We start from the raw sequence: 26,350 nt of genomic DNA on the forward strand, positions 1-26,350 counted from the left end.
TACCAAAGGGGAAAGGGAAGGGGGAGGGATCAATTAGGAGTTTGGGATGAACATACACGCACTACTCTACATAAAACAGATAACCAACAAGGACCTACTGTATAGCACAGGGAACTCTACTCGATATTCTGTGATAACCTATATGAGAAAAGAATCTAAAAAAGAATGAATATCTGTATACGTATAACAATCACTTTACTGTACACCTGAAACTAACACAACATTGTAAATCAACTATACTCCAATTAAAAAAAAAAATGTGGACTCAATTCTGAATGACCCCTTTAACTATAATACATTACTTCTTCCATCAAGCGTCCATTTGTCATGGGGCACGTCCCTCACCTTCTCTGAACGCCTATTTCTGCATTTAAGATACAGAGTTGAGCTCACACACCCCATGGGATTGGATGAGATATACTTGAAATTATGTACGGAAGAGGGATTTGTTAGCTAATAAAGTGTAAATACAGGTTCGTTTTTTCATCTGCTATTCTGTTTTCCTGGGTGCCTGCAGATATGGAGATATATTGGTCACCTGTAAAGATATAATTGCCAAAAGTAATAATAGAAAAGATAGGTTTTGGGGAGGACTTCTAACTGTTCCTTAAAAGGAAAGGGGGCTGTGATCATCATTAACGGTTGAGAGGAAATGACGCAGAGTAGTGCAAGTTTAAATATATCAGTTCTCACATGATAAACTTCCTCTGAACAATGAGGCCACTGCCTTCTATTCCATATTTAAAAAATTATTATTCTGGGAGATTGGGATTGACATATATACACTAATATGTATAAAACAGATAACTAATAAGGACCTGCTGTATAAAAAAATTTTTTTTTATTCTGAAATAATCAACAGCCACCTCTAGTACCATGAACAAAAGTTGCCTCCTCTTGAATTAGAAGCTACTCTGGTAAAAGAGGTGCAGAATTTTCTCTAGAGAACAATGGCTGCTTCCCTCAATTTTGCAAAGTTCAGCACAGACTCCCGAGTCAGAGGAGCAGCTTGTTTCGCGCTTTAACTAATGGAACCGTCATCAGAAGGCCTCATGCTCTGCGAGTTGTCCGGCCTCACAGTGTCACTGAGGTCAGGTAAACACTATTTCTCTCGAGCTGTTCCTCTTTCCCTTTGGGGTTTTGAGACGATTTCTACTCCCCACACAAAAGCAATCATGCCCTGTGCTCCGACACTATTTCCAATTTCTCCAATGAGCTCAGGTGTCTTTCTCCTGTAACACAAGACTAGGGCGGGGCTGGAGCAGGAACTAAGAGGCCATCAATCCTGCGCTGAATACATTCTTGGTGGAATAGAGTCTGGGATGATAGCAAAAGGCACACAGAAGCCCAGTTTGTGCAGAGAAGCAAAGGCACCAGGGCGTTTTATCCAAAAGCATTTTGTCACTTCTTTTTCTCCTGTGGGGCAGTCTGATACCTAATTGAGCTGTCTAGCATCAAAGGGCTAGTCGTGGGGGGGAAAACAAAGGGAATTAAAGGGTTTCAAGAAAACCATTATTACTTAAATAAAAATTAAAAACAAAAAAGAAAGAAAAAAAAGAAAAAGAAAACCATTACTTAGTCCACAAAGGCTCACCAACACTGCCTATGCACGTAATTGTGGCAGGAGGGAGGCTGAGCTCTGTTACTGCCTGCAACGATGACTTCAGATTTCCCACACCGTTACAAGACGAGATTGTACATGGTCTTATATTATCGAAAATCGACTCACCAGCGTGAGCGACAGAGCTATCAAGGAGACAGTCCCTGGTGAGGCAGAAGCAGCAATAGCTCTTTTCATGAATTGTCATGTAGCAATAATAGGCCGCGCTGCTGATTCTCTAAGAAGCAATTACGCAGCTCACGTCTAATTTCTGTGTTATAAGAAAAGGGAATGTATGTGGGCAAAGGAGGCAAGAATCCTATCAAATATGACTTTAGACCACATTATTATAAAACTGTTCCCCTTTTCACAGAAGAGCAGACATTTTAACAGCATTATCTCCACAAAAAATGGGAATTCAGGGAAAAAAAATTACGATATTGGTGGAAATGAAAAGGGTTCATTTAAGGGATAGTACACGTTTAAGAAAGCACAACTCAAAAAACATTGCTTCTATTTACTGACCTTTTCACTTTGGATGGTTTCCTTGAAAAAGCCACACTTCGTGAAATCATTCGTTTAAAATCTGCCATTGCGGGGCTTCCCTGGTGGCGCAGTGGTTAAGAATCCGCCTGCCAATGCAGGGGACCCGGGTTCTAGCCCTGGTCCAGGAAGATCCCACATGCCACGGAGCAACTAAGCCCGTGCGCCGCAACTACTGAGCCTGCGTGCCACAACTACTGAAGCCCGCGCGTCTAGAGCTCCTGTTCCACAACAAGAGAAGCCACCGCAATGAGAAGCCCGTGCAACGGGTGCTACCGCAACGACGAGTAGCCCCCGCTCTTCCTAATTAGAGAAAGCCCGTGCGCAGCAACGAAGACCCAACGCAGCCAACAAATAAATAAATATACTAAAAACAAACAAACAAACAAAAAAACTGCCATTGCCACTCAGAGTGGGCTGGTTCACGATCAGAGCGGGGCGGTGGTCTGAGGGTTTCCTGACAGTTGTTTGTGTAAAAGGGCCAAGAGCTGCACCAATTCATAAGGGCTGCACCCTCATGACCTAATCACCCTCAACCCAGCAAGGCTTACCTGGGCATCAAGGCCCAGGAAGGAACACAAGATTACCTTGGCCAGCCACCATCTGAGTTGGCTTCCTTCCCCGTGATGAGCCCACTGCAGGGCTGCATCTATATTATGCTCAGCATCTCCAGAGAACAGCTTCTAATCAGGACATCTTTCTTCCTGTAGAACCCAAGCCCCCTGCCCTCCCCACTGCCACATCCTGCCCCACCACCTCTATAAGACAGAACATTAGGGTCTCTCATAAAATGACCTTTGAACACGACACACCTTTTCTGAGCTAACCATCCTAATTCGTTCCTGAAATCCTTCCTCCCACAGTCACCAACTACCCGCAGTGACCCCGTTTGGCACGGATTCTTTGCCCATCGTGGTGCTTCCTCTGGTGGGTCACTCAGGTGCTGCCCGTTTGAGAGGAATCCTCCCCACCCCAACTCCCACTTTTGAGCACAGTAGTGGATTCTGAATGACAGAGCAGGACGATGGCTTCCGTCATTCCACACACACCCCCTCAGCTCTGCCTCTGTCTGGCTGTGGGACATAGGGCAGGTTACTTAACCTCTGTTTGCTTTATTTTCCTTGTATGTAAAACATGGGAAAAGCAACAGTTTCTACCCATCGGGGAAGTGAGGACTAAAGAAGTTAACAAGCACAAAGTGCCCGTATGCCTGGCAGACAAGAAGCCCTCCTTGCCTTAAAGTTATCATCGTGTTCTTCATGATGTAACTCTAGGCTCAAGACTAACAGAATTTGTGAGGGATGAAGGAACCAGAGAAGCCACCAGTTTGAAGCCTGAGCACTCTGGCAACCAGGGACTACCTATGAGGACAAATCCAACAGCCAGAGCTGGAGCCAGCAAATCCAGAATGGAGATGTTTGGGTGGCAGCAAAGATGAACCAAGAAGAGTGAGGTCCCGAGAAGTTCAGATGTTCTGATTGAACCCTCATTACCCAGCTGATACTAGACAATCCAGCAACTCCTCTTCAGCGTATATGCCCAAAAGAACTGGAAGCAGTTTTACACACATGTTCATAGCAGCATTATTTACAATAGCCAAGAAGTGGAAGCAACCCAAGTGGCCACTGACAGATGAATGGATAGCAAAAAAGTGACATAAACATACAATGGACTGCTGTTCAGCGTTAAGAAGGAAAGAAATTCTGACATATGCAATAACATGGGTGAACCTTGAAGACATTATGCTAAGTAAGTGCTATGGACTGAATGTTTGTGTCCCCCCAGATTGGTATGTTGAAGCTTAATTTCCAATGGGATGATATATTAGCATCTGAGGCCTTTGGGAGTGATTAGGTTGATGTCATTAGGAGATGGGGCTCTGGGGTGATTAGGTCATGTGGGTGCACCCCTCATGAATGGGATTAGTGCTCTTATAAAAAGATAACCTAGAGAGATCCCTCCCCACTTCCACCATGTGAGGATACAGTGAGAAGACTCCCATCTATGAAATAAGAAGCAGGCCCTCATCAGACATCGAACCTGCTGATGCCCTGATCTTAGACTTCCTAGCCTCCAAAACTGTGAGGAACAAATTTGTCGTTTATAAGCCACCCAGTACTATGGTATTCCTTATAGCAGCCTGAAAGGACTGAGACAGTGAATAAGCCAGTCAAAAAAGGGACAAACTTTATGGCTTACCGGTATGAGATAGCCAGCAACAGAGGAGGAGAAATGGGGAGTTAGTGTTTAACGGGCACAGAGTTTCGATTTTGCAATTTGAAAAGACCTATGGAGAAGGAGGGTGGTTGCACAACCATGTGAAGCTACTTAACACTAGTGAACTATTCACCTAAAAATGGTAAAGATGGTCAATTTTATGTTATGATGTATTTTACCACAATTCAAAAAATTTTAAAAATATACTAGGCATAGCTCAAGAAAACCATGGTGCAAATGGGCTATAGCAGAAACGGACAAGGAAAATACTGCCCGTGATATCCCACGCCTTATGAAGTTGATCAAAAGTCTTGCTCCTGTGCAAACCCTGTTGAACCCTGTACTCCAAAACCCCTCTGCGCTGAGTGTAGAGCACAGGCTTGGGGGCAAGGAGCTGGGGCCCCTCAGCAATAGGGCCTCGTCAGGTGGCTTAACCTCTTTAACCTTCGGTTTCCTCATCTGCAGAGCTGTTGTGACAACCCACGTGAAGCTCTCGGCACTCACCTAACAGTTAAGGTGTTATACAGTATACAGTATACAGTTAAGGTATACAGTTAAGGTGCGAGACCCATCAGGCACCATTATCATTGTGTTGGATCTTACCTGCACATCATACAGGAACTGGAAACGACTCTTTTTACTTGCAGCTTCTCTCACAGCCTGAGCCAGGTCCACCGACCCTTTCCCACCAATCGACCAGTGATAGCAGGGCACTGCATTAAAGGCGCCAGCCCGCTTTGCAAGCTCACACACCAAGTCAATCTCCGCTCGGGTGTCGGTCCTGGTGATGAAAACGTTTGTGGTTTTGCATCTGTATTCATTTAGCGATGTTTTTAAAGAAAGACTAACTGCTTATACAGAACTTTGCTCCCAAACACTGAATATATTTTAAACATCAGAAGTGGTTACACTGTGCTTAAATAAATCAGACCTTAAGAAAAGCATGGGGGAAAAATCCGCTCCAACGTGACTCAAATATTTCAAGTTGTTAAGGGTTTTATTGAGAAAATTCCATAACATATCCCTTTGATCATCCACAGTCTTTCCGTCAGAAATGCTGGGTGGAATTAAGACGAAGAAGAAGAAGAAAAAAAAAAGCCAAAGAAATGGTAACTCACTACATAGATTTCACTTCCCTGATAACATTTGAAAACACTTCTGCTAAAGTAAAACCAATTCAAAGAAAATCAAACAAATAGAATGAGCAGAGTATTTCTCTGTCCTTTTAGATGAAGCAGAGAAAAGGTCAAACATCCTCAAAACACAAATGCAGTTAGTTCACAGGGTGGCCCAGCGATATGACCACATTTAAAGTAGGACACTTGACTCACCTGAAGACATTCAGAGCTACGACAACAGGGACCCCGAAGAGCTGAGCAATCTGAATTTGCTTCTCTAGGTTACAGCAGCCATCTGCCACCAGCTGGAGGTTCTGTAAGAAAACCAGGCCCCCATGTATCACCTCCCATCCAACCTGCCAAACTACACAGGCAGGCCCACTCTGGCAGGTTTTGGGTCTATCTACACTCACGTTATTGTCCTGGAAGCTATTAAAGAAAGCCATCAATCATTTTTTCCCTCCAAGAAAAGATGGCTGCAGAAGGAGGAGGCTCATTTTCCAAGTAAAGTCTAAAATTATTCTAGATCCAATGGCATATGTGGGTCTTGAGCCAGGCAGCTATTTCTGCTGCAGACTGGTGGCCAGTACGTCAGCAACATGCCCACGCTCTGTGGGCTGGTGGACAAGAAGGCGTAAGGTCCTGGGAGGGTGACCAGCACCGTCCAGCTACTCCCTGCTCAAATCCCTGGCGCCACCTGTAGGAGCTAAGAGGTACTGTTGCCAGTCAATCAAAGTTTATTTACTCACTCAAGTCATAAAGCCAATTGTGTATCTTCCAAAAGTCAGTATCTGCCACATCAAAAGAATACATGGGTATAAGAGGCCTGCTCTGATGGCTGCCCAGCGGGTAGGAACTGGACAGAAAGCCTACACCCATCTTTTCTTAAGATTGGGGAGTTAACCGAATGGATTTTATCCCTCCCCCCACCCATTTCCTCTTGGATTATTAGAAAAGCACTTTTCTAAGAGGCCACTGGCGGAGGACCTATTCCCTGACTGAGATTCAACTGCTAGTCAATGGTTAACTGTATTTGAATAATTCTTCACTCTTACCTCTTCCGTATACTCTTTTTTAAGAGGGACCCCTGCAGTCACCTGAGATAAGAAAAGACAAAAATTAAGAATAATCCTATCAAACTGTTTACTCTGATTAAGATCTGAAAGAAAAACAAATCATGGTCCCTTTGGGGAAGGTTCATTTAAAAAACACATTTTGTGCTTTTAAACCAATAACTGGCAGCCCTGGCTGAACGTGAAGTCTCGTGGGTGCTTTTAAAAATCACTGATGCTTGAGCTCCACCCTGACCAATTAAACCAGGATTGCTGGGAGTGGGACCCAGGATCGGTGATGGTTAAAAACTTCTCAGGCGATTCTAATTTGAGCTAATATTAAGAACTTTCATACTGTTGCCCATTATCCTAGCATAGAAGGGAACTCACAGTATGATTAATACCTGATTTATACAGAGTGCATAATCGTTCTAAATAAATTCTAAGTCATTTAAAAGTAATTGCCGTGAATTTTCCCCTTTCTTTGGCCTAGTTTCTTACAGAAGCCGATGGGGTTGGCAGTTTAAAGATAAGGAAACTGAAGGTGAGAGAAGGCAGGTATCTTGCCCACAGTTACACAGCAAATGAGAGGCAGAACAGGGGCATGAGTATAATAGGGTTCTGAAACCCCAATTTAGTGCCTTTTCACAGTTCCCCATTGTTTTTTTTTTTTCTTTTTTTTGTCTATAGCCTGCAACTGGTTTCAGTGAGAAACCCCAGACAACATTTTAATTCACTGAGGACGTGGTGACTGTTCTCCTCTCAGCGAAAGAGGTCTTGAGAATATTGGAAATCCTTTGAAAAGTTACCTCTATGACAGATTGTTTTCTTGAGATTGTGAGGAAACATCATAAGGTATTTTCAGATGGGTTTTTTTTCCCCAGCATTAGCATAAACTAAAACACACAGTGGACCCTTCAGTTGGAACAACCAAAATGCTGGGTTAAAAAAGGAACATAAAGTACTGCTGAGCATGAACATATGCAAAGTTCTGCAAAATCAAAAATTAGGCAAAATCAAGAAAAATGGGTTGTACGCAAATGCCAGAAAGTAGAGGGGATCAACAAAACCAAAGCTGGTTCTTTAAGACTAACAAAATTGATAATATTCTGGCAAGAGTTTTTTTTTAAAAAGGAATGAAAAAAATATTGTAACTACACATGCTGTAGACAGAATTAATAGGATACTGGGACAAACTTTATACCAATACTTTTTAAAAGACAGAGAAACTTAGTATGAGTTTTAATATAAAACTCATTTAGGAAAAAGTAGAGAACTTAAACAGTTCTCTACTCATTAAAAAAAATTAAGTTTGTAGTTAAAAACCTACCCCTCACCAATAAGCAACAGGCCCAGAGAGTGTTACAGGTGACTTCTTCCCATCTTTGAATAAACAGATTATTCTAATGTTACAAAATCCCTTAATGAGAATATAAAAGAGAATCAATAAGCAAAATTCAGTTATTCATAAAAAAGATAATGAAAGGTTCATTTAATATTTGTAATATAATTTGCAACATTAATAAAGAGAAAAATCATGTCATCTCAATAGATGAAGAAGATTATTCAACATATAGTATAACAACGTGACAAATAGCAACAGAAGGCAATTTTCTTAACCTGATAAAAAACATATATGAAATATTACAGAAAACATATTTAGCAATGAACTATTAAACGTGTTCTCTTGTTGATAAGGAATAACAGTAGGATGCTGGCTATCAACACTATTTAATACTGCCCTGCAACTAGAAACATATGGTTAGTGATGAAAAAAAAGTATCAAGATTGGAAAGGAAGAAACAGAACTGTCATTATTTTCATGTATGATTGTCCACACAGAACTCTCTAAAGTATTTACAGCTAAATAAGTACAATTAATAAGAGAATTTTTTAAGTTATGGAGATTTAATATAGAGCATGGTGACTATAGGTAAAAATATTGTATTGCATATTTGAAAGTTGCTAAGAGAGTAGATCTGAAAAGTTCTCATTCCAAGGAAACACATTTTTTTTTAAACTATGTATGGTGACAGATGTTAATGACTTATTGTGGTGATCATTTTACAATGTATACAAATACTGAACATTATGTTGTATACCTTGAAACTAATATAATGTTGCATGTCAATTATACCTTAAAAAAATGTAGACAGGTCACTGGATATATACATAAGAATCCAGAAGTAACCTGTGAAACTATTTAAAAATATAAAGCACATGGGAACAGATCGGTAAAAGGATGTAGAAGTCCTTTGGGCAATAAACTGTAAATGTTTATTAAAATATATTTCAAAAGACCTAAATCAGTGAATATCCCAAGTTCCTAGATCTAAAACTGATCTATTGATTTAATGACATTCCAAAAAAACCCCCAAATCCTAGAAAGATTCTTTATGGGACTTTATGATTAGTTCAAAAATACGTATGGAAGTGAAGAGGACTGATAAAGGCCGGGCACCCATGAAGAAAGAGAACTACCAGGGAGAGCTTGCACCACAGACTTAGTGTAGCACACACACAATTATGTGTAAATAGACCAGTGCAACCAAACGAAGATCCCAGAAACACACCTACACGTGTATGGAGAATTGATTTATCACAAAGTAGCCTTGAAGATCAGAAAGGAGGGACTAACTAAAATAAATAGTGCTAGGCCAGTTGGCTATTAACACAGAAAAAATAAAATTAGGCCTGGTCATTACAACACACACCAAAAACCAGTAATGAGGGTGATGGTTAATTTTGTGTGTCAGCTTGGGTGATGGGATGCCCAGATATTTGGTCAAACATTATTCTGGGTATTTCGGTGAGGGTGTTTTTGAATGAGAATAACATTTAAATTGATGGACACTGAGTACAGCAGACTGCCCCCCATCACTTCAATCAGTTGAAGGCCTGCTATAACAAAAAGAATCTGTGCAAGAGAACATTTTCCAGCAGATTGCCTTCAGACTGGGACTGGACTACCGGCTCTCCTGAGTCTCCAGCAGTGGCCCACTCAGTAGATTTTTGGACTTGTCAGCCTCCATAATTGTGGGAGCCAATTACTTATAACAAATCGTTTTATAATAAATACACATCCTATTGGTTATGGAGAACCCTCCTTAAGAAACTATGTTTAAAGAACTAATTATAAAAGACATGTCTGAATCCAAATGCATTAGTTCTTCCATTGCACCAAGAATGGTCAGCATTTTGAAAGACAGGATATGACTGGGGCTAAAATGGGCAAGTTCAAGGGTCATAGGATTTTCCACTGCATAAATTATGTAAAAAAACAAGCTGAATAAACATAAGAGGCAGCCGAGGTTATTTGTGTAATGATATCAAAAGGAAGTAGAAATTATAATGGATCAAAAACATTACTATGGAGTTGTTTCAAGTAAGAAGGAATGACACTGAGGTGGATAATACGGAATACAGGATTAAGAAGATCAAGGTTCATGTATTATTCAAGTATCGAAAACATTTCCTTGACGCAGAGTATGCCAGGCATGAGGAATACCCAAATTAATAAGATATAGTCCTTAATCTCAAGGAATTCAGAGTCGAGTGGGGAGATACACACATAGACATTCATAAAGTAATATGATGCAGAAGCACTCCTGGGGTCCAGGAGAGGAACGCTGCACTGCATCTGGCTTCCTGATGCCCCCGTTTATTATCCTCCACCCATAGCTGTGCCTACTAATCTCGAGCCCTGTTACAATCATCACCGGCATGGAAACATGACATTAAGGGAAACTGAAGGATGTACCAAGGATTAAGGTGAGCAGAAAATGAAACCGTTGTAAAACAGAGCACACCCATTAAGATGAACTGAAATAGGATTATAAATCACGTAGTGAGTTTTTATAGGACAGAGACGAGATAGGAGGGTGCAAAAACACTGGACTAGAAGTCCAGAGACCTTGATTCCATGTCTGATTAGTCCCCTAAACAGATGGAGGATACTAAGCAAGACCCAGAATCCTCCAGCACCTCAGTAATTTTATCTTTGTAAAGACTTGAACCAGACTAATTTCTAAGCCCTTTCCAGTATTAAAGCCCTTTGATTTTATAATTGTCAGGGTGCAAGACAGGGAGGAGGAATTTCAAACTTATCTTATATAGGTAGAGATCGTTCTTTGAAAATGGAAGTCGATACAGCTTCAGAGTCTGAACTCAATTGGTGTTTTGAACAAAATCAGAACTCTTTAGCACTTCTATATTATAATACCTGCCGCGTCAATCTTGCCTTTGATATAACGGTGAAGCTCTAGGCTAAAATGAAGTGCTCAAGCATCTGGTATTAATGAGCCGATTAGGGATTCAGAAGAGGTTTACCCTTCATTCATATTCAGATCTGAATGCCTGACAAAAGTCCAGAATCTGTGTCTCAGACCCAGGCTTGAGATTTGGCTCTCTGCTGGCCTGGTGACATCCCCTGAACACATCAAACCTCAGCTTCCTCATCTGTAAGATGATATAATGTCTGCGTCTCCTAGGACAAAGAATTGCTAAGATGATTAAACAGTGCACATTGTGGTGTTTCATCATGGCAAACTTGTTATTTGTTTATGCTATATAATTAATCATTGTGTGATATCCGCATACACGGTATACCAATTAAGAAATCAGATTTGGCAGTCTGTGTAATATATCAATAGTATAAGTAATAAAGAAACTCCAAATGATTTTATTTCAAAAATGGTTAATCAGTACAACATTTCTTATTCTCCCTTTGGAAATCCCTAAAAATGGAAAAGAAAAAGGAAAAAAACAAAAAACTACATCTTTGCTGTGGAAAGGTGAAAACTCCTTTCAGGTGTGTGTGAATTCTATACATGATAAAGTCTTTAAAAATGTTAAAACAGAATTTGTGTTTTCTAAGCAAAGCTCTCTTAGAAATAATCCAGTGCTCTAGCAGAGTTATAAAGTGAAATCATAATAAACAGAAACAGAAGGAAAATAGCGCTAGATGAAATCTGATGAGATGTAGCGTCAGTGAACCAAAAAACTATCCGTACAAACACTGAACGACCTCACCCACAAAAGCCATCACTCTAACCCTTCTGTTCTTCATTCAGGAACCAAAGCCTCTATCCTCCCATTACCACAGGGTTATAAAATGTTGACATAAGTTTCAGTTTAGACTCTTAGAACTGAAGAGTGGTCACATGCTCCTTCCCCAAATATTGCTTAGAAATAACTTTGTGGGTGTTACTAATTACTCGATCGAACTGAACTCTAAGTGCCCTATCATGGTGATTTGTGAAAAAGGAGAAATTCTAGAAAACTGCAGCTATGAAGCAGGTTTGGATGTTTCAAAGGTTCAATTCTGCTGCCTTCTGTTTTATTCGAAAGGAAGCACGGTGCTTACACTTGGTCCACCTCCGTGCATCTTCAGAGCCCGCACCGTCGCCACCAGCACCACAACACTGGGCACCAAGCCAGAAGCTCTGCACTTGATGTTGAAGAATTTCTCCATGCCAATGTCAGCACCAAAGCCAGCTTCAGTCACTGTGGAGAATCAAGTTTGAAACTTGCTATTATCTTCTAAAAACAACAGTAGGTTTTGACAATCATTGATGTGGTTCAAATTCAAAGGATGACAAATTTTCCTCCACGTTCAAGGTTACTACACACCACTGCATCCTGTTCATATACAAAAGTAAAAAGACGTTTCCATGGTTTTAGAAAATGTCCTACTTCCTTACATTCCATAAAAAGATGACTCTCTACTCTGCTTCACACCACTGTTCCTTAAGGATTCATTGCCATGGCCAAGATTTTTCTTCCAGTATAGAAGGTCAAGGCAAAGCTTTTCTTAACACAGATGGTATTTTCAACTTTTTAATCAGGTTCCAAAATGTGTCAAAGAACATTGTTAGTATGATTAGTATAGAAGATCTTTCCTTACTCTTTATAAGATACATACAGAATCACTTATTTTTATTCCATCTGGCCATGTCTATTGATGAACAAAATTGAAGTTAGTTGAGCCGTTTAAGGAGGTTGATCATCAGGCTTGATCATAAGATGGTATCTTTACTTCATAACCAGAGAGGACACTCATCTTTAACCATCCTTTCCCCTGACCCTAAATTGCTAAAAGTGTTACTAAGGCAGTTATGGCTATAGCAGGGAGACTATCCAACACTGCCTTCCAAGATAATCCTCCTGACACTGGGTAAGCAGCAGTATCTTCATACACAAAGCAGAGCTCTGGACCAGCCACATCACCAGCCCCTGGGGGTTTATTAGAAATGCAGACTCTTGGGCTCTATCCCAGAACTATTGAATCAGAACCAGCATTTTGACAAGATCCCTTAGTGAGATGAATGCCCATTAAAATTTGAGAAGCACACTGCTCTAGGGAAGGAATACTATTAATGGAATAGAAATTAAATATTTATGGAATATGCACTACATACTTACAGTACAACCAAGGCCATAACTTATGGCAGAAAGAGGAAGAGGCAGTAAAAAAAAATTACTAAGATAAAATAGAAACCAATTAACATGTGAATAAATGAGGATTTTGTCCCCAGCATTCACTGAATATACACATTGTAACAAAAATTAAGAAAAGAAAAACAGAGAGGGCAGACAGACAGAAGCAAGAACTACAATCCTGCAGCCTGTGGAACAAAAACCACATTCACAGAAAGATAGACAAGATGAAAAGGCAGAGGGCTATGTACCAGATGAAGGAACAAGACAAAAACCCAGAAAAACAACTAAATGAAGTGGAGATAGGCAACCTTCCAGAAAAAGAATTCAGAATAATGATAGTGAAGATGATCCAGGAACTCAGAAAAGCAATGGAGGCAAAGATCGAGAAGATGCAAGAAATGTTTAACAAAGACCTAGAAGAATTAAAGAACAAACAAACAGAGATGAACAGTACAATAAGTGAAATGAAAAATACAAGAAGGAATCAATAGAGAATAACTGAGGCAGAAGAACGGATAAGTGACCTGGAAGACAGAATGGTGGAATTCACAGCTGCAGAACAGAATAAAGAAAAAAGAATGAAAAGAAATGCAGACAGCCTAAGAGACCTCTGGGACAACATTAAATGCAACAATATTCTCATTATAGGGGTCCCAGAAGGAGAAGAGAGAGACAAAGGACCGGAGAAAATATTTGAAGAGATTATAGTCGAAAACTTCCCTAACGTGGGAAAGGAAATAGCCACCCAAGTCCAGGAAGCGCAGAGAGTCCCATACAGGATCAACCCAAGGAGAAACATGCCGAGACACACAATATTCAAATTGGCAAAAATTAAAGACAAAGAAAAATTACTGAAAGCAGCAAGGGAAAAACTACAAATAACATACAAGGGAACTCCCATAAGGTTAACAGCTGATTTGTCAGCAGAAACTCTACAAGCCAGAAGGGAGTGGCATGACATATTTAAAGTGATGAAAGGGAAGAACCTACAACCAAGATTACTCTACCTGGCAAGGATCTCATTCAGATTTGATGGAGAAATCAAAAGCTTTCCAGACAAGCAAAAGCTAAGAGAATTCAGCACCACCAAACCAGCTCTACAACAAAAGCTAAAGGAACTTCTCTACGAGGGAAACACAAAAGAAGAAAAGGACCTACAAAAACAAACCCAGAACGATTAAGAAAATGGTCACAGGAACATACAGCTCAATAATTACCTTAACGTGAATGGATTAAATGCTCCAACCAAAAGACATAGACTAGCTGAATGGATACAAAAACAAGACCCATATATACACCATCTACAAGAGACCCACTTCAGACCTAGGGACACATACAGACTGAAAGTGAGGGGATGGAAAAAGATATTCCATACAAATGGAAATCAAAAGAAAGCTGGAGTAGCAATACTCATACCAGATAAAATAGACTTTAAAATAAAGAATGTCACAAGAGGCAAGGAAGGACACTACATAATGATCAAGGGATCAACCCAAGAAGAAGATATAACAATTGTAAATATATATGCATCCAACATAGGAGCACCTCAATACATAAGGCAAACGCTAACAGCTGTAAAAGAGGAAATTGACAGTAACACAATCATAGTGGGGGACTTTAACACCTCACTTACAACAATGGACAGATCATCCAAAATGAAAATTAATAAGGAAACACAAGCTTTAAATGTCACAATACACCAGATACATTTAACTGATATGTATAGGACACTCCATCCAAAAACAGCAGATTACACTTTCTTCTCAAGTGCGCTCCGAACATTCTCCTGGATAGATCACATCTTGTGTCACAAATCAAGCCCCAGTAAATTTAAGAAAACTGAAATCATATCAAGCATCTTTTCTGACCACAACACTATGAGATTAGAAATGAATTACAGGGGAAAAAAGCGTTAAAAACACAAACACATGGAGGCTGAACAATATGTTACTAAATAACCAAGTGATCACTGAAGAAATCAAAGAGGAAATCAAAAAATACCTAGAGACAAATGACAATGAAAACACAATGATCCAAAACCTATAGGAGGCAGCAAAAGCAGTTCTAAGTGGAAGCTTATAGCTATACAAGCCTACCTCAAGAAACAAGAAACATCTCAAATAAACAATCTATCCTTACACCTAAAGGAACTAGAGAAAGAAGGACAAACAAAACCCAAAGTTAGCAGAAGGAAAGAAAACATAAAGATCAGAGCAGAAATAAATGAAATAGAAACAAAGAAAACAACAGCAAAGATCAATAAAACTGAAAGCTGGTTCTTTGGGAAGATAAACAAAATCGATAAACCATCAGTCAGACTTATCAAGAAAAAGAGGGATAGGACCAAATCAATAAAATTGAAAATGAAAAAGGAGAAGTTACAACAGACGCCACAGAAATACAAAGCATCCTAAGAGACTACTACAAGCGACTCTATGCCAATAAAATGGACAACCTGGAAGAAATGGACAAATTCGTAGAAAGGTATAACCTCTCAAGACTGAACCAGGAAGAAAGAGAAAATATGAACAGACCAATCACAAGCAACGAAATTGAAACTGTGATTAAACATCTTCCAACAAACAAAAGTCCAAGACCAGATGGCTTCACAGGTGAATTCTATCAAACGTTTAGAGAAGAGCTAACACCCATCCTTCTCAAACTCTTCCAAAAAGTTGCAGAGGAAGGAACACACCCCAACTCATTCTAAGAGGCCACCATCACCCTGATACCAAAACCAGAAAAAGATACTACAAAAAAATAAAATTACAGACCAGTATGACTGATGAATATAGATGCAAAAATCCTCAACAAAATACTAGCAAACAGAATCCAACAACACATTAAAAGGATCATACACCATGATCAAGTGGGATTTATCCCAGGGATAAAAGGATTCTTCAATATATGCAAATCAATCAATGTGATACACCATATTAACAAATTGAAGAATAAAAACCATATGATCATCTCAATAGATGCAGAAAAAGCTTTTGACAAAATTCAATACCCATTTATGACAAAAACTCTCCAGAAAGTGGGCATAGACGGAACCTACCTCGACATAATAAAGGCCATATACGACAAACCCACAGCAAACATCATGCTGAATGGTGAAAAACTGAAAGCATTTCCTCTAAGATCAGGAAAAGACAATGATGTCCACTCTCACCACTATTATTCAACACAGTTTTGGAAGTCCTAGCCACAGCAATCAGAGAAGCGAAAGAAAAATAAGGGAACCAAATTAAAAAAAAAGAAGTAAAACTCTCACTATTTGCAGATGACATGATACTAAACATAGAGAATCCTAAAAATGCCATCAGAAAATTACTACAGCTAATCAACGATTTTGGTAAAGTTGCAGGATACTAAATTAATGCACAGAAATCTCTTGCATTCCTATATACTAATGATGAAAAATCTGAAAGAGAAATTAAGGAAACGCTCCCATTTACCACTGCAACAAAAAGAATAAAATACCTAGGAATAAACCTACCTAGGGAGACAAAAGACCTGTATGCAGAAAACTGTAAGACACTGATGAAAGAAATTAAAGATGATACCAACAGATGGAGAGATATACCATGTTCTTGGATTGGAAGAATCAGTACTGTGAAAATGAGGGCTTCCCTGGTGGCGCAGTGGTTTGGAGTCTGCCTGCCGAGGCAGGGGACACGGGTTTGTGCCCCGATCCAGGAAGATCCCACATGCCGCGGAGTGGCTAGGCCTGTGAGCCATGGCCGCTGGGCCTGCGGGTCCGGAGCCTGTGCTCCGCAACGGGGGAGGCCACAACAGTGAGAGGCCCACGTACCACACACATACACAAAAATACTGTGAAAATGACTATACTACTCAAAGCAATCTATAGATTTAATGCAATCCCTATCAAATTACCAATGGCATGTTTTACAGAACTAGAACAAAAAATCTTAAAATTTGTACAGTGACACAATAGACCCTGAATAGGCAAAGCAGTCTTGACGGGAAAAAACGGAGCTGGAGGAATCAGACTTGCTGACTTCAGACTATACTACAAAGCTACAGTAATCAAGGCAATATGGTACTGGCACAAAAACAGAAACACCTATCAATGAAACAAGATAGAAAGCCCAGAGATAAACCCACGCACCTACGGTCAACTGATGACAAAGGAGGCAAGGATATACAATGGAGAAAAGAAAGTCTCTTCAATAAGTGGTGCTAGGAAAACTGGACAGCTACATATAAGAGAATGAAATTAGAACACTCCCTAACACCATACACAAAAAGAAACTCAAAATGGATTAGAGACCTAAATGTAAGTCTGGAGAGTATAAAACTCTTAGAGGAAAACACAGGAAGAACATTCTTTGACATAAATCACAGCAAGATCTTTTTTGATCCATCTCCTAGAGTAATGGAAATAAAAACAAAAATAAACAATTGGGACCTAATGAAACCTAAATACTTTTGCACAGCAATGAAAACCATAAACAAGATGAAAAGACAACCCTCAAAATGGGAGAAAATATCTGCAAACGAATAAACAAACAATTAATCTCCAAAATATATAAATAGCTCATGCAGCTCAATATTAAAGAAACACACAACCCAATCCAAAAATGGGCAAAAGACCTAAATAGACATTTCTCCAAAGAAGACATACAGATGGCCAAGAAGCACATGAAAAGCTGCTCAACATCACTAATTATTAAAGAAATGTAAATCAAAACTACAATGAGGTATCACCTCACACCAGTTAGAATGGGCATCGTCAGAAAATCTACAAACAACAAATGCTGGAGGGGGTGTGGAGAAAAGGGAACCCTCTTGCATTGTTGGTGGGAATGTAAATTGATACAGCCACTATGGAGAACAGTATAAAACTAAAAACAGAATTACCATATGACCTAAGAATCCCACTACTGGGCATATACCCAGAGAAAACCATAACTCAAAAAACACATGCACCCCAATGTTCAATGCAGCACAATTTACAATAGCCATGTCATGGAAGCAACCTAAATGCCCATCAACAGATGAATGGATAAAGATGTGGTACGTATATACAATGGAATATTACTCAGCCATAAAAAGGAATGAAATTGGGTCATTTGTAGAGATGTGGGTGGATCTAGAGACTGTCATACAGAGTGAAGTAAGTCAGAAAGAGAAAAACAAATATCGTATATTAACACATATATGTGGAACCTAGAAAAATGGTACAGGTGAACTGGTTTGCAGGACAGAAGTTGAGACACACATGTAGAGAACAAAAGTATGGACACCAAGGGGTGTCCTATATTCCTATATATATTCCTATATAATTTTTAACGAATATAATTTTTAACGAGGCGTCATCAACAAGAACTAAGGTAGGTTCCGTCTGTGCCCACTTTCTGGAGAGTTTTTGTCATATTCCTATATAATTCCTATATAATTTTTAACGAATAGGTAGAATTTTGTAGTCTGCTCTTTTACTTTAAAATTATCAGGGTTTTCTTGCTGTACTACAAACTTCCAAAAATTATAAGTGGGAACTTATAATTTTGTTGTTGATGTACCGAGATTTGCAAAATTGTTCCCCCTGTTATTAGATGTTTGGGTTGTTTCCAATATAAACAATGCTGCAAAATAGCTGTGCATATGGGCTTTAACCTCTTTCAAATTATATTCTTGGAATAAATTCCCAAGGGTGAGAGTATGGTGCCAGAGGGTATAAAATTTTTTTATGACTGTTGATATGCTTTTGACAAGTTGAAAAACATTCCTTTGAAAGTATTCAATTTGGAATGAACATAGCTACAAGTCATTTTCCTCCCCTTTACTACATTTCCTTTGAACAAGCGATGTAGCTATGTTATGATATTTTAAAAACTGTTTCATGTCACCCTATAGTTAGAAGTAGACTATTATGCACATTTCACATACTAGGGTTTGATCAAGTGATCCCTAGTCTTTCCAACCTGATGCACATGTCCACTCGAAGCTCCCCTATTACACTGTAAACTCCATGAGGATAGGGACCATGTCTGTTAACACTGCAAGGCACATAGTAGGCCCTGAATTAACGTATATACCTCCAAACCAAACAAAAGGGAGTAGAAAGTTTCAAAACACTTGTTTTATTGTGTTATTAATATATTAATAGCACATTTTATTTATAAACGTGTAATTCCCTTGCAAAAGTTGCATGCTCAAATTCTCTTTAAAAAACCTGAACTCTTCCCTTCCTCAGCCTTCACATATAGTTACCAAGTTCTCCTACCTTCATCAGCTCAGTGCTGCCAAAGGAAAAACTCCCAAGATCCCTAACATAAAACCAAAGGCCACCCTAATGTAACTACCTTCCCTTTCCCCACCCTCTGCCTCAAATTTCGTGTTTCAGTAATACCACTTCCAGGAGAGCCCACACGAAGCATGTGATTTGGCATCCTCACCACTCCTCTCCCATCTGGAATGTTCTTCTCTCCCCTCTCCCTTAAAGCCTTAGCTCAGATGTCTCATTTCCTGGAAGCTTGCTCTGAACTTCTCAGGCAGAGGAAGCTACCCCTTCTGACCCTCCTAGCCCTCTGGTTTGTTGCTCCATGGGGCCCACATCCATCTCTGCATGTAGCATCCTAATTAGACGTATGTGTCATCTGCCATGTGGAGGGCCGGGGCCATATCTCCTTCACCTTTGTATCTCTAGTACCAAGTGCAAAAAAAATGAGTGAATTGACAAAGAAAAGAAGAAACTATCAGAGAGGGAGCCAGCTCTTATTCAACAGAGAAAGGTAGATAGACATATACATAAAATAGAATTTAAACAATTAATAGTTTTCTTACAGCTCCCTATCATATCTTCTTTTTTCTTAAAATACCAAAACCATTTTAATAAGAGCTATAAAGGTCATATCTGAAAAAGACAGACCACCTCAAATGTCTGCATAAGCTAGACAAGATTAATTTCATGTTGGGAGGGAGGAAGCACAGTAACAAAGAGAACTTCAGTTAGGGAAGGAAACAGGATGCAGTAATAAAGGTCTAGGACTGTGGCTTCCAAATGCAAGGGAAATATGGAGGCAAACAATAGGAAGAAAACAGGAGGAAGTGCCAGATTCTCATCCGTTGAAAGCTGTTTGGAAAATACTGCACGTATTTTTATTTGTTTTCAAATACCAGACTGTTAGGGAAAACAGCAGGTATGCTGGTGGGTCAGTAATTCCGAAAGGACGGACCACTTAATACGGCGTCATCAACAAGAACTAACTCCAACATGGACACCGTGCAGTGCTGTGTGTCTGTGTCTTAGTCCCACGGGCAAGGGGGACAGTGTCTGGTTGTGATAAGGGGGCAAGTCCCAGTTCCTAGGCAAATCCTGGGACTGGTCGACATCGAAAACCCGTAAGTTAAATTTTCCTAGTGACCTGAAATAAGCACTTTGTTCCCTTACTGTCTTGGCTGCTCTCTATAAATTTTAAAACAGATACGGGAGAAGGAATTATTTCATGTGGATTGTAGTACAGACTTGGTCTTGAGTCGCGAAGCAAGTGCGTTTACTATGATTTAGCAAGCCTGAAGAGCACGTAATGTAGACTTCTGCGTGCTGCACGTTTTAGAAGGTTTGCGAGAAACTGCCCGTGCCACGAGAATTATTTGTCTTGGCAATCTCATTTTTTTGGCGGGGGGGGGGGGGGGGCAGGGGCGACGGGGTTGTTTACAGCTCTTCAACTTACAGCGTGAATGGAAACAGGAAATGCTGACTGATACTCCGTGTGAGCACAGGAGCTCGTAGATAGGGATTCTGTAGCCTGGCTTGATTCAAACTTCAAAACCCATAATCTGCTCAGAAAGGAACTGTCAGTGGGTCTGCTCTGGGAAGGGACTATTGGGACAAATACTCTTAGTAACCTGCGCAGGAAACAGAGCTCTGGGTAAAAACCAATACTGGACAACTGGGTGGCTGGCTCCCTACGCTGATCTGCTAGGACACCCCGAGTCCCATGGTACAAACTGAACAAAAACAATAACAACAAAAAAGCCACTACTGACAGGCACACTTGCTATCTATGAAATTCTTCAATAAGGCAGAGAGAATGATTTTTATATTGAAGTTATTCTATCACATCCCCAACTTGCTATACACAGAGAAGTTGCAGTGATGATTAGGACTCAGATTTTAGAGTAATCACTGATCTGCTACCTTAAAAAAAAAAAAAAAAAAGCATTAACGTCATGACATAACAGGCAGGCCCTATAAGCCATGGGTTCATAAAATTCTAGAGCTATGAGGGACCTTTAGGGATAACACACTCTAACCTCTTCAGGGCTCCTATGTGCCAGGTAAGCTCCCTTCTTGAGATGACAATGAAGAACCTGCTATGCTGTCTCAGGTCCCTCTGATGCCCGGCCCAGAGCGCTCCTTTCTATATTACATACTCTCTGCCATTCTGCCCAAAAGCACTCTTGATTAAACATACACACCCCAGGATTTAGGAAAAACCTTTGTTTCTTCTCATTCAGTAATTACTGAACCTCTATGACCCTGCAAGGCATCTGAGCATTTATCAATGTGCCCCTGTCTTCACATAGTGAGCAAACAGGGCTGCCAGCACATTTTTAACAAGACAAAGATGAGAAAGATTCATTCATTACCTAATAACAAAGGAACATCTTTCTAACCTTTCTTTTCATTGTTTTCCTGCTTGAATTCCCTTTGGTACTTTAAAATGTTTATTTATCTATCAGTATGTAGGTAAATTGGAATCAACTCTCTTTCACAATTACTTCTAGATGATCTCATGGGTTAGTACGTTTACTGAACCCATTTCTATGGAATCACAATCTTAAGTGCAGTTCAGTCGTTCTCAACTAGGGACAGCTGTCCATATCTGGAGTCACTTTCGGTTATCGTAACTGGCATCTAGTAAGTAGGAGCCAGGGATGCTGCTAAACATCGTAGAATGCAGAGGACAGCCGCACACCCGCTTAAAAACAACAACAACAACGACAAAAACCCACCTAGAATTATCTACCCAAAATGCCCAAAGAGGTAGACACCCTGCTCTAGTTCAAGCAGGACAAAGGAGCCTTGTACTTTCTAGACCCTCTTCCTGAGAACGTTACAAATGCATTTGCTGCATCGGAACAAAACACTACAAGATTATGTTAACGAGAACCGTATGTCCCATGAGACCCTGAAATATGAGTAAAAACTCCACTCAGCAACGTCTGATGCGCTGTGTCGATGATGTGTTTACTACAACACGGCAGTTCCTGGTGATGAAAAGTAGTGTCTCACAGGTGCACCAACTTCGTAAGGAAGCGAGGAATACAGGACAACACGGGTGATGGCAACGATCTGTCTTACTACTAAGAACGAACATATATGATGGGGAAAAGCTATTCAAATAGAAACTGGGGCTTGGGGAGAGGCACAGACGTTGACATTTACTGACATGCCTGTGTGCCCGGCAATGCACTAGACATTCTCCATCTCATTTCACTTTTTATCGCCTTCATCCTCTGCTTACAGATTATGAAGTTAAAGATGTAAAAGTTTAAATGATTTTTTTCCCAAGATCAAACAGTGAGAAGGCGATAGAGCTTGGATGGAAATCATGGTCCATCTGACTGCAGGCTAGGCCCCTACTCCATCCTGCCCCGTCCATGTATAACTGATCCTGCAGCATTTCTTTAACTCAGCCGCTTGGCAAGTTGTGTACCAAGATGTAACTCTCAACACCTTATACTTCAATAGTAATTTGATATCTAAGATGTAGCTCTAGATTCTTTTCCTGAACCCCAGACTTGTTTTCTAATTGCAATGTGGCCCTGCTGTGATAAAAGAAAGTAAGTCATCTGCAGTCTTCTTCTCTATTATATTTCTTCCCTCCCTTCCTTCCCCTCTCTCCCTCCTTCCTTCCATTCTCTCTCTCTCTCAATTCAAAGTTCTTTTCTCTCTTAGAGCAATTCATTTAGGGATAATGAATCTCATCCTTTCCCAGTTCTCAGCCTACAGTGCTGAGTTCTGGGCAGTGGCGGGCAGTATACTGGTGAAAAAGAAAGAGCTGTCAAGGACCAGCTCCATCTGCGTTTGGTATCCAACACCAGCAGAAACAGGTCACAGGTAGAGAACACTTGCTCTGCAATCTGGCCTCCTGAGAACCAGATGGTATTCTGGGAGTCAGGAGGTATTTTACCACCTTTCACTGGATGAGTCAGATCCCAAGATGGGTCTTCCCAGCCTCCTCCAAGCCAGGCGTCCACCCTCCAGCACTGGCTGGGGAAATGACCAGCCCCCCAACTCTCTTGTTTGGGTTTTCCTTTCCAAATTGCACACCACGGTGGGAGAAAAGGCAACAAATACTTCAGATCCTAAATTCTCGTTTTTGCTTTTACACTGGGGAAAACCCTCCTTAGGCTCTGGGATAGAGTTAAGCTGAGGCACCAAGAGTTGTCCTGAGTTTCTGGCTACTTGAGACACCTGAATATTGTCACTGTCACAGCAAACTGAACTTCCACCTTGCTGTGTCACTAAGGGTTTACTCCATGTGTACTCAGAAGATTAGAATTTTCAGATTTCACAGCCACTTTATAATGGTAATAATTTTTCTCTCCATGATACATGCAACCAACATACATATCAAATACACAACATAGTGAATCCCCATTACTTTGGGACATGAACTTGAATTTATGGACTGTGAGAGGGCTCACAGAAGAACTAGCCTTTGCAATCAGTTTAGCTCAAAATAGGTTGAGATAAGAAGTATGTCTGCACAGGGCAGATTTTGCTAACTTAATCCTCAAAAGAATTTCTAGTAAACAGAGGGAGAAATAAAACCGTAGCTTTCATTCAGTTAGCACTTAACTTTCTCACGACAAATCAGAAATGAAAACAAAACCTTTGTACAGGAGGAAGTAAGGTGGATGCCGGACTAGGCTTCATTCTGAAGCACTGTGGGCTATAATTCCTGAATAATGCTAAAGGAATGGAAACTGGACTCTTCAAACTGCCTTTTTCTACCCTATGTAAACATGTCTACTCCGCTGCAGCTGTCTACAGATAAACTCAGGGCAAGTGGAGTTCAGAGTCACAGAAGCACATAAACTCTGAATTGCAGCTCAAGGTAGGCTGCTGGCCTTCGAGGATTTTAATTATTTTTTCAATGACTAGAAGGAGACTAAGTAAACCAGGATGAATCAATAAATGACAGGGGAAGCTCTGTATTATTACTACAGCTGGAAAAAAAAGTGTGGGGGGACTTGATTTAGAACGTATTAATTTTAAGGATCCAACTTAAGACTATGAAATTCTACAAAAAAATGAAATCCTTTCTGCTCTTTCGGACTTGTCTTTGCTCTTAGGGTTTTTTTTTCTTTTTTTTTAAAATTTATTTATTTTTGGCTGTGTTGGGTCTTCGTTTCTGGGCAAGGGCTTTCTCTAGTTGCGGCGAGCGGGGGCCACTCTTCATCGCGGTGCGCGGGCCTCTCATTATCGCGGCCTCTCTTGTTGCGGAGCACAGGCTCCAGACGCGCAGGCTCAGCAGTTGTGGCGCACGGGCCTAGTGGCTCCGCGGCATGTGGGATCTTCCCAGACCAGGGCTCGAACCCGTGTCCCCTGCATTGGCAGGCAGATTCTCAACCAGTGCACCACCAGGGAAGCCCCCCTGCTCTTCGGTTTTATTAAATGTCTTAGGGTCAAATTTTCATCAAGTATACAGATTCAACTGGGCACAGGAAAAAGAAACCAATTAAAAAAGAAAAAAATATTAATATTAACACGTGCCTTTCCTCTTTCTTACCATTTTGGTGAAGGCAGTGCTTACACATATTAGGGGAAGTCTGGTAGTCGTATAGAAGCATGAGAAGGTTACAGGGGATTTATTAGGAGAAAAGGAAAGAGAAGATAAGGAAAGTATAAAAAGAACATAGGTCCATATGAACTATCTGTTTTGGGTAGTAATAAAAACTTCAAAAATACCAGTAATGCCACTTAGATGTACTTTGGTATCAGGATCCAGAATCCTTCTTCCAGAGAATTAATTAGGTACAGACACTGGTTCCTGTTATTTGAACCCATCGTTATACATCTTGTTTTGTAAAATGATTTTGACCAAAGTGAAATTTGATTCTGAAAAAAATGTTTAGATGAAAATTAAATTATACATGTTACTTTTTACCTCCTCTATAAAAATCCAACTGAATTAAATTCATAGATTCATTACCCAAAGATGCCAACTTCTTGTACAGATCATGAGCACCTGTACAATGTCATTGCTTCGACCAGGGTTTTAACCCTTCCATTTTTAGCCAACTGTGGTACCCCAAAGTTCTGGCTAAGGGCCTGGATTTTGGGTGACTGCTTGGGGCAGAGCTGTTCTCTTGCAGCTCCTGAAAACCGGACACTAGGAAAATAACTTGAAACAAATTCTGAAAGTCTCTGCTAACAACATGTCTTAATTTAAAGTAATGGAAAGATGAAATAGAACATTTTTCATCGAGCAGTTGATGAAAACCAAGCCAAGGAGGAAAAAAGCATAAATGTCAAAAGGTAAATACGTTTAATCTCAAAGGTTCCCAGGGGGAAAAAACAACATCCAAAAAACTATATTAACTTCTTCTGTGACTGCAAGAAACCCAGCAAGAGAAACCAAGATTCCTGAGTTTGGAAACAAATTAAATCTACCAACATTCCTAGTATGACAACTTCTATTATAGAAAAAGAAACTAAGATGGAAGGAAAACATTCTAAACTTGAAAGCTGGAAGATTCTACAATGTATTTAACTGAATAAAAGCAGGCAGGGCAGGAATTTTTGAACTGAAGGTAGAGACCCATTAGTGTTTTACATAATCAACTTACTGGGTTGCAACAAGAATTTAAAAAAAAAAGAAGAAATAGGATAGGAAATATTAGGATACGTGACATATGATAAGAGAAAGTAGTCTTGTTTCATAAGACACTGATTCCATTTTTGCACACGTGTGTGCATGTGTGCACATGCATTTTGTGATATAAAGTGTACTTTATGCTCTGGGTTTCAGTCAAAACATTCAAGAGTCACTGGCCCAGACTCTGCAGATTTCTTATCTAGGAAGGGAGACAGACCGGCTGGTTTTACAGTCATGTCTAGCCCCACTGGTTTCTCACAAGATCAATTTAATGATTATCCAGACCTGGTCCCACTCTGCTCAGCACTGGGACAAACGGCACAGGTAGCTTAAAGGAATGACGACCTCAACCTCAGTGTTATCAGCCATTACCAGTACATTTAGAGGCACAGATGCAATGTTACTCTCACTGATCCAGTGGCTCTTTTGGGCAGAAATGGTCTCCATGGTCCTTCTTTCCATGTTTTCTTTCTGACCTGGTCACTAGCAACAGACAAGCCCCCCTGCCTGTCCAGTGGT

General features: G+C 40.2%; 1 protein-coding gene across 6 annotated transcripts in view; it reads right to left on the reverse strand.

Moving 5' to 3' along the window:
• Positions 1–26,350, reverse strand: part of MTHFD1L (methylenetetrahydrofolate dehydrogenase (NADP+ dependent) 1 like) — a 195,584-nt gene that overhangs the window by 70,003 nt on the left and 99,231 nt on the right. For all 6 annotated transcript variants that reach the window (XM_060029784.1, XM_060029788.1, XM_060029785.1 and 3 more), the window contains 4 exons: positions 11,896–12,035; positions 6,534–6,575; positions 5,692–5,792; positions 4,964–5,141 (listed from right to left, as the gene is read on the reverse strand). In XM_060029784.1, the coding sequence (XP_059885767.1) occupies positions 4,964–5,141; positions 5,692–5,792; positions 6,534–6,575; positions 11,896–12,035 (461 nt within the window). The remainder of the gene's footprint in view (positions 1–4,963; positions 5,142–5,691; positions 5,793–6,533; positions 6,576–11,895; positions 12,036–26,350) is intronic.

This window comes from Delphinus delphis, chromosome 14 (genome assembly GCF_949987515.2).
Source record: "Delphinus delphis chromosome 14, mDelDel1.2, whole genome shotgun sequence".
Taxonomy (NCBI): domain Eukaryota; kingdom Metazoa; phylum Chordata; class Mammalia; order Artiodactyla; family Delphinidae; genus Delphinus; species Delphinus delphis.